We start from the raw sequence: 9,554 nt of genomic DNA on the forward strand, positions 1-9,554 counted from the left end.
AAAATAATCACGAAGGAACTGAATAGAAGCGCTTCAAACAGTCCTCAGGTGGTGCGACCTGAGGAAGGTCGGTGGTGACGAGGGTGAAAATTCAACTCAAAGTACCGCAACATGTGCATGAAAACGCTGAAAAAGTATTAAAAATTGGCCTGGGAAAGGATCTCAGGTCGGGGTACCCTGAAAAAGGTCGTTTGGGCAAGCCAGGTCAAAGCCCTTCCTTAGACCTGTCGAATGGGGGTTCGTGGTCGAGAATCGGACGAACAGCCGAATTATAAAAAAAAATGCATGCAAGCCTCGCCGCGCCTATGTGCCCATTTTGACTTTTCGATTTATTTAAAAATCCACCGTAATTCGCCTATGGGCCCGAAATTTCTGAAACTCGGTTTTCCGGCATTTTGTATCAATCCGAAGAGTATAGAGTACTAATCGCGGACTAATTAAATTTATTACTAATTATATCCCTAATTTTAAGTTCTTAACGCATTCATATATAGAAGGTGCAGCATGCATTCCGCGTCGCGCGCCACACTTTCAGCCTGGGAGGGGGGGGGGACCTTTTTACTGTAGGTCAAGGAAAGGAACCACCAAAATTTCTGAACTGATTGCATCTTAAAGAAATCTATATGTATTGCAACATTTATATCTATGAATTTTTCAGAGCGAAGCAGCACGTGTAGCACGACACGGGCATCGACCCTTTGAAATTTCCGCTCTACCTTTTTGTCAGCCATTGACGTCAGAGAACTCATTAAATTGTATTTCCTACGAACAGAGTCGCTTTTTCTTGCATATTTCTTTATCTTCAATATTGATAACAACCCTGGCGGACGTGAAAAAATTGCTTTTCTGCGTCAAGAAATAAAGGAAAGAACAGCGAACGACCTTTTTATTTGTATTCATGAAGAAAAGGGTAAGATAAAAGCTGGGGCAATGACGCAAATGCCATTATTTTACCAGGAAAAGGAGAAAATTTCCAACGCGGACGCACTCAGAGATATCGAACATAATTGCTGTTTGCGTCACAGTTGGATATAAAAACAGGGGGAAAAGCGTGTGGTGTGCACAGTCAGTTTGACGATGTCTCCCAAGATGTTCCTCTTCACCGTCCTCGTCGGCTACCAGCTCTTTTCAAGTAAGAATATCACACTCTGACTCGATTTGAGGTCAGTACTCAGGTGACGTTATTTAACACAGTTGCTGGGGCTCAAATGGTCATTTCAACGTTGGATCCATCGCGATACCCATACATTGTGAGTAGGCACTTTCCTTATAATGAAGTGTAACAGCGCACGCGCACGAATTAGTTGCTGATCCCCTTTTATAAAGGATGTTTTTGACATGCAGTTATTTGTCTCTCCCGCCTATACATTGCGTAAGAAATATCGATATTCGTCAAACGATATACTATCGATTTGCAATAACATTTTTTGTCAAGTCTACTCCAGCCAGGGGGCGGGTTACGGCACTCTGTTTTAAGCTCAACCTTGACACACTGTATTTACAATGCTATCCTTACGCCCAGCGTGGCCATTTTCTTTGAAGATTACGTTGCCGTAAGCCACCCCCAGCTGTATAGTAATGCGAGTGTGTTTCCTCTCCCAATTTCCCGTTCCCGAGACAAATAACTGGACATCTACATGGGGGCGGATCACGGCAATGCAACCTTGAAAGAAAATAGCAACGCTGGGCATAAGAATAGCACTGTATACAGATTTTCAAGGTCAAGATAAAAACGTGCCGTGATCTGCCCCCTTAAACTGGTCGAACGTCCCCCGTTGCACTTGATTTACAAAGTATGATGACAAATTTGATAATATCTTATTTTTTGACTGCCGTGTTAGGTGAGGCTGAGGCCGAGCGTCACTTCGACTTTTACTGGGGTAGGATTGATTGTGAGCAGCAGATTTATCCTGGCTCAAAAAACCTTCAGCTTTAGCAATATCCCGTACATATTTAATTATCAAGGACGCATTTCCGCGAGTATTAATTTGGCTTTTCTTCTCCAGGGCAACGGGCATAGAAATCACCGAGCAGACAGGCAAGATTCAGTTTGCAGCCGTAAAGCAATCGATCGTGGGAGATAAATACGCGTATTTGAAAGTCTGTAGAAAATTCAATGGCGCCACATATCCGATGACATCTTCGAGATTCAGCAGCCTGGCCTCAGACAATCCAAATACCACCATGCTTTTCTTTAACACCACGTCTGTAAGTGCTTTTGCTCTTATTAATTTGACCATTTTCCCAAATCGGACATCTTGCAGCCCGTCCTTCAAGAAGTTTCCCCCTTCACCGTGATGAGCGCTTCAAACTGCACCACTTTTGCTTGGGCTCCTTCTTCAGGAGAATTGATTTGCATTTACCGAAATCTGACTCCGGGCTCTTGCTTGGTGAGCGAATTTCATCCTAAAAAAGGCGTCTTGTGATTCATTTTAAAATTTCAGTTTTTTACGGACGATCCGAGAAATTACTATCAAGCTCCCGTGCTCGTAATCAACGGCCATCCTCATGGCTTTTTGAGTGGCTATTCGTGTTCGTCTGACACCATTACTTCCACTTGGTATTTTTATAATTTTGGCTACGACCGAGCTGCTCTCATTCAAGAGATCCCTGAGGTGACCATCCAATAATTTGCAGCAATGCAAAAGGTGTACCCAATCATGTAATAAAAAAACCAATTCGAACAATTCTTTCATGGTTTTTAATTGAATTAAGCAACAAAATAAATTTCTTTAAATACTTTAATCGTGATTATGAAAATTGTAGAGAGAGAAATAGACAAAATAATAACAAAATGGGCAACTTTTTGCTGCAACTATAATAAGAAGCACCTCCGGCGTCTGGTTTTCCCTTCCTTCTGCCTCTTTTTTTCTCCAGTCTCGAAAGATGGAGCTCCTCCGGCTCGGACTGATCATTTTTCTGCTCTGCTCGGCAATGCTGATGGCGCTGAAAGTCAGGTGCCGCGCGATTTTGCAGAGCGCGAGCGGGCGCGGTACTCTCGATGGTCAGTCGAAAGGCGCCCGACGGACCGATAAATTATTACTTAATGAAATTTTTCTATTGATTAAACTGGGAAATAATTTAACAAAGTAATGGGAGGTATTTGAGCAGTGTTATTAATTTAATACTTCCATCTTTGAGTCTCACCCATTTGCTAATAAAATGGAAAATTAAATTTAGTAAATTTAAATTCGCTTTCTAGAATTTTTTAAGAACATCGTCAGTGTAAGCGCTCGGGGCACGAGTCTTATTTAACTTAAAGAAGTATTTAATATTTTTCCTCCTGGTTAATTCGCTGTTAATAAAATGCAAGAGACACTATTACTTCCCGGCTGGCCTGGCCCTGAAAACACACGGCGCCGAGCCAAAGGGGAATTGTTATCTGCTCGACCTCGACCCGCTCGCACTCGCTGCTTCTCCGACTTAAATATATAGGCCTGCTTTTCTGGACACCGCGGCTTTTTATTTTATCACATAAATACATCCGAGTGATCCCGAAAATAGATTAAAAAATTTCTGAATTAATTTAAGAAAATGTCATACATAATATACGTGTGGAGCGTTTGAATTTATCGAATTTATACAATAATAATAATAAAAACCATACTTTAGTGTCATGCATGTCGCGTTGGTAAGGCGAAAGAAGCGTAGAGAAATCATTTTAAAATTGAATTCGTCTATTTTTGTGTGACATCCGCCAGCCTGCAGCACTCTTTCGACCAAACACTGCCTGGCGCGTGCAGGCGAGCGGGCCGTGCTGCTCCTGCATTTCACACGACGGCGAGCGCAAATACTTAAAAACCAAAATAAAAAATTCTAGCAAACGCACAATGATTAAACTCGAGATTTGAGTTTGTATCGACGTTCCCTGTATTGTGCAGCGCACTGGTCGCAACGGACGGCTCACAAACCACAAAAAAAAACATATTTTAATTTTTCTATGGGCTCCAAAAATCTGAAAATCGGTATGCAGACGCGTGTTGATCGTCCAGGTTGGGTGGAACACGCATATCCGACTAAATTCTGGGTCAAAAGGTGCCAAATAATTCCGAAAATTTTATTTTTTTTTAATTTCACAGAAACAAATTCACTGTATTTTGAAAAATGTATTCCCAGGTAACAGTAGTTAAAAAGAACTATCCAATGAGGGGTCGTGGTCAACGATATGACTAACTGTAGAATTTAAATAAAAAGTGAGCCGGCCGTGTGCACGCTGCACAACTACGCGTAACACGAGCACAAATAATCACGAAGAAACCAAAATGAAGCGCTTCAAACAGTCGTCAGGTGGTGCGACCTGAGGGAGGTTGGTGGTGACGAGGGTGAACCACCACCGCTAATTGTAAGTAGCGCCAAATGTGCACGAAAACGTTGAAAAAGTATTAAACACAGTCCTGGGAAAGGATCTCAGGTCGGGGTACCCTGAAAAAGGTCGTTTTGGTACGCCTGATCAGTGCCCTTTCCGTGACCCGTCGAATGAGGGGTCGTGGTCGATGATAGGACGAACGGTCGAATTTTAACAAAATTAAATCCAAAAAGTGGCGTGCAAGCCGCATTTCACACACGCGCGTGCAAAACCAAAATATCAATTTCATCAAAGTCAAATTGCTGAAAATCGAGATTTGAGTTCGTGTCAATCACCTGAACGGGGAGAAATGGCCCGGGGGGCGGCGGCGCCCTTGCGCCCATTTCCGCTGCGGTTGTTGTCAATGAAAAATTCAAATTTTTAAAAAAAATCCACTGTAGTTCGCCAACGGGCCGGAAAAACCTCAAAAAACCTCGGTTTTCCGGCATTGTTCGTCAATTGGAAGAGGTTCGCATGGTATTCGTGGATCGAATTTGATCTTGAAATGTAGCCAGAGAAACTCCGCATCGTTCTTTTTGTCTTTTTCTTATTTTTGCACAGAGTCGACGCCATTCCTGGCGCGAAAGGTACTCGCTCAGGGTGATGCATGGGCAAGTAAATAACCGCGGCCCTAAATGTGCTTGCGACTTTAAATTTCGGCACACCTTCAACTTTCCAATCGAAACTCGAGTCCCAAGGCGCTGGGACCGAAAACGGGCAGTTTTGAACTAAAGCGGCAAAAGTCTGTATAATTATTAAATAATTTTGCAGCCACAAAAGCGCCTGCAGCAAGTGGAAATATGCAACCGGCCAAGGCTTTTTGCTTCGCGAGTTGCGTATTTTCTAAATCGCAGGTTAAAATATTTATTTATTTATACAGCATGATTAAAGATCGCTGCTGTACATTCCATGAATTTTTAATTGGGAAAAATTCGACGGCCAATATACATTCACATTTTTCCTGTAAGAGAAAATGTGTACAAGAGGGTGATGAGGACACGAATGAGAGACCGGGTGATTTGGACCTTTTTTCATTTCTCCCATATACTACTCGTCCTCCGGCAGCTGCAACCCTCGATGCTGCCGCCTTTGATGACCACTCACTCTCTTTTGTGGTGTTTTTGTCACACTGACCTATATATTTAAGTCGGAGAAAGAGCGAGTGCCGTGCGGGTCGACCAGATAAGACGTCCCCTTTGCCGTTTTTTTGTTGGGGATTTTACACTTGTCATACAAAAGAAGCAGTTTTATTAATTTCATAACTGCAACTTCACCCAAAAGGCGTGGGAAATTAAATTTAATTATTTTAAATTTAGATTTTTCTTCTATTTTTAACTATAGCGTGTAATATCATCAGTGTCAGCGGGTCGGGACGTCGGGACAAGTCATATTTAACTTGATAATTTGCTGTTAATAAATGCAAAAGTCTTTTTGCCGCCTGGCCGTGGCCAGCCCATGAAAAGGCGCACCGAGAGCCGAAGAGGAGTTTTATCTGCTCGCGCGCGGGCCTCGACCCGCACGCACTTGCTGCTTCTCCAATTTAAATACGTGGGTTTGCTATTCTGTGGATGTTTATTTATTACATCAATAAATCCGAGTGGTCCTGAAAGTAGATTAAAAAAATCCTGGACATATTGAAGAAAATTTTATTTCTAATGGACGTTAATTTTTCCCAGGTTAATATAAATAGTATCTGAACTGATTGGAATTTAATTTATTAATTATTCGTCATGCTTTATGAGAGCAAAACAGCACGACGGGCACTTCCACTGCAATTTTTTTTTCAATTGACGTTTGTGAACTCAATAAATTGAATAACACTGATTACTTCTTACGAAAATAGTTAGCTTTTGTCATTTTAAGGGTGAAATTTCAAGAAAGAGCAGACCGAGGGGTTGAATTTACACAATAATAAATAACCATGTTCGTGTCAAGCATCTCGCGTTGGTAAAGGCGAGAGAATCGTTTTAAAATTTAAGTAAGTTGTCTATTGCTTCGCCGCTCGCCGAAAGCACTCGTTGGAACCGCGCGCCGCCCGCCGCCTGGCGTGCACGCGAGCGCGGGCCGTGCTGCCGCCGCCTTTCACACGACGCCGAGAGCAAATACTTAAAAATCGAAATACAAAATTCTAGCAAAGCCACAATGATTATAAATTTGAGATTTGAGTTTGTGTCAGCGCCCCCGGTGTTAAGAATTTGATACAGCGGATTCTAATGCCCAGAGGGTCGGCGGCGCCATGTGCCCATTTTTCTCAATTTGCGTGCAAAATACCCCATAAGGTTAACATGGGAGAATTCGGCGGAGCGGCGCGCGGGTCGATATTACGCGATAATTAGGGATTATTCAACAATTTTGTCGTGAAAAAATTGAAAAATCCGAAAAAAGTCGACGCGCCGGTGTGCAAGTTGCTGACTTCAGCGCTTAAAAGAGCATTGCGGAACTCATTCAGAGAAGCCGAAAAGAAGCGTCTGCACCGGCAAAACCACGAAATAGCAGCCCTGAGGAAGGTCGGTGGAGGACGAGGGTGAAAAATCGGTGCCAAGTACCGCCAACCGTGCTTGAAAGTGCAGAAAACAGCACGAAAATCACGCTTCTGTAGTGATCTCAGGTCGGGGAACCCTGTAAAAGGTCGTCAGGGTATTTCCCATGAAATCCGAGCTAAATACCTATGTGATGAGGGGTCGTGGTCCAGGATATCACGAGTGGTCGAAATTTGCGGAAAATAAAACCATTGCCTGCTACGCACTCTTCGCGACGAACGGCTCAAAAACCAGAAAATATCGAATTTTAATTTTTCTATGGGCTTTAAAAACTTCAAATTTGGTACGCAGATGCGTGTTTGTCCTCCTGGTTTGGTGGATCAGGCATATCCGACTAAAATATTGGTCACGGAGGTTAAAAATCCCAAAATTGTGATTGTTTTGAAAATTTGGCGTAAAAAAATTCACTCTATTTCCAAAAATGGTCAAATTTAGAAAAACCACACTCAGGCAGACATGCACCAACACGGTGCATCGACTGGCACAAAAATCACCGCCCGTTGGCCCTCGGGGCCTAGGCCAGGCCCCAAAAACCCAAATTTTGAAATGTCACACGCCGCGTTTTTTCACATTTAAAAATTGATAGCTCCGTTCCTATTCGTCGTACAGTCAAAAACCAATGTTCGTTGTTCTTTCCGTGAAATGTTACGTACGTTTCAACCCCTCTGCACCCTCGTCCGCCTCCACCACCCCCAAACCCCAAGACGCAAAATGTGACACTTCTTCTGATTTTTTTTGTATTAATTTTAATTTTGGTGATTTAAGTGTCGGAAACTTCATTCCAATTCGCCCCGCGTCGACTTTGATTTTTGCCCGTCCTTTCCCATTTAAATTAATAAATTTACATGACAAGCACGGAGAAGACGACACTGTTAATTTTAAAATTGGAATTATTCTCTTTAAAACTGCAAAATAAAACTAATTCAATCAGTGACTATACATAATTTGTCCAAATAAAATTGCATTTTTTTTTTAATTTCATCCATTTATTTCTTCCACTTTCGCAATTAGGGGAGAAAACGACCAGGTCGTGCACCTGATTGGTAATGAGCAAAAGAGCTAGTAGGGGAAGGGGATGGGAAAACGTCCACAGTCTGAAAGTACTCGTCGTGGCGACGCAAGAGAGCCGAATAACAGCCCGCATTCGCTCCGATTCTCATATTGCAACGTTTTTTTTATGATAACCTATCTTATGACATGATATTCCTTTGAAACAAAAAAGCGCCTGCAGCAAGTGGAAGTATGCAACCGGCGTTGATTTATTGCTTAGCGAGGTGCATATATTATCATTCGTGCCGCGGAAAATTTCCGATCTCCTACTCGTCACTGTATAGCAAAGGACATTTTCGCTAACGGTAAAATTGTCCGAACTAACTATTGTGTGTACCCGGTGAGCTCATAGCCCATGAATGGTATGTAAAAAATAGGCTTCATCCAACTTTTTGCAAAAATAATCGCGTATAATTATTTTATAAATAAATCTAAAATCCATGAATTTTGACTTGCAAATATTTGCGGATAAACGTAAACAGAAAATTTAAAAACGTCAAGGAAATAATTCAAATTATAAAAATTGTATTCCTCCACCACGAATTAAACTTTCTTTATTCTCACCATATTGATACATATAAGTTTCAATCAGTTTATTTGTTCTAAAATGTGTAAAAACTCTTTAACAGGACAAAACAAAGGATTTTAAATGCAGCTGGTTAGTTAATTAATTGAACATTGCAAACCAAACAAGTTACATTCAAAAAATAAAACTGAAAAGTGTTTAGCCAGAAAGAAAAACAGCGTGCTCGTCTTGATTTTTGTTGCTAGATTCCATATTTTTGCTAAGGTTTCTCGCAAACATATTGCACAAAAGACGAAACCACTTGAGAAGCGGCAGGGTACACTTTTCCAATGACTGCTACTCTAGCTTTGGTCTTGGGATCAATTATTTCCAGGCCTTGAACCTCAAGCAAACTATTAATATTATGAAATCTGAGATGCGACGGACTGCATTGGTATCTTCGACCCGTAAAGAACATGACATCTGCCAAAACGGTGCGGCTGCGACACCAAACCTCGTGCGTCTGGTTGATGAACTCTGTCTCGCCTACCATAACTAAATTGCGGCCACCTACAAAAATCAGAATGTGTGTAAAATTGTTTATATTATGTATAAGAACGCCAAAATTCGTAAAAGCTTGATATGGATATCCATTTAATTTAAAACTAAATGACAAACCTTACCAAATTTTGAGTAAATTAATTGAGAATCAGCAAAACTCTGAGGTTCTATGAGATTCATTCCAAGTGCGCAGCAACGAGTGTACGCATCATACGGAGTCTAAAATTGCTAGTGTACCTGAATTTTTGTTTTTCCAACAAAAAAAAACAAAAAAAAAAAAAACAGAGTGAACATACACGCGTTTTATTAATTCATCTGAAAAGTGTTTGCAACGAGGCATTGAGTATGCAAGTGGTCCGTCTCTAATGAAGCGCAGGTTGCATACTTTAGCTTAGTTTAGGTCCAAACAGAAACAGAGCTGCGACTATATTGATCGAAACTTAGTTTTTATTTTATGAATTTTCGCAGTTGGTAAACTTATGCAAGCACGTGTTCATTGGAGACTTTTGCGGATGCGGAACCACTTGTTCAAAGCCTATAATAGACGTTTGGA

The 9,554-nt window shown here is 41.5% G+C and overlaps 1 protein-coding gene across 1 annotated transcript; it reads left to right on the forward strand.

The window, feature by feature from the left end:
- The first annotated feature begins 1,068 nt into the window (after positions 1-1,068).
- On the forward strand, positions 1,069-2,658 carry LOC135941808 (uncharacterized). The gene is made up of 6 exons (XM_065487544.1): positions 1,069-1,132; positions 1,195-1,250; positions 1,842-1,945; positions 2,007-2,208; positions 2,265-2,390; positions 2,445-2,658. Exons 1-6 carry the CDS (start codon positions 1,078-1,080, stop codon positions 2,628-2,630), a joined length of 729 nt encoding a protein of 242 aa, XP_065343616.1. The 5' UTR covers positions 1,069-1,077; the 3' UTR covers positions 2,631-2,658.
- The last annotated feature ends 6,896 nt before the right edge of the window (positions 2,659-9,554 follow it).

This window comes from Cloeon dipterum, chromosome 4, assembly GCF_949628265.1.
Source record: "Cloeon dipterum chromosome 4, ieCloDipt1.1, whole genome shotgun sequence".
Taxonomy (NCBI): domain Eukaryota; kingdom Metazoa; phylum Arthropoda; class Insecta; order Ephemeroptera; family Baetidae; genus Cloeon; species Cloeon dipterum.

Coding starts and splice junctions, on each gene's coding strand:
- LOC135941808 (XM_065487544.1), top strand. CDS start 1,078: ATGTCTCCCAAGATGTTCCTCTTCACCGTCCTCGTCGGCTACCAGCTC. Junction 1,133..1,194: donor CGGCTACCAGCTCTTTTCAA/GTAAGAATATCA, acceptor TATTTAACACAG/TTGCTGGGGCTCAAATGGTC. Junction 1,946..2,006: donor TTCAGCTTTAGCAATATCCC/GTACATATTTAA, acceptor TTTCTTCTCCAG/GGCAACGGGCATAGAAATCA.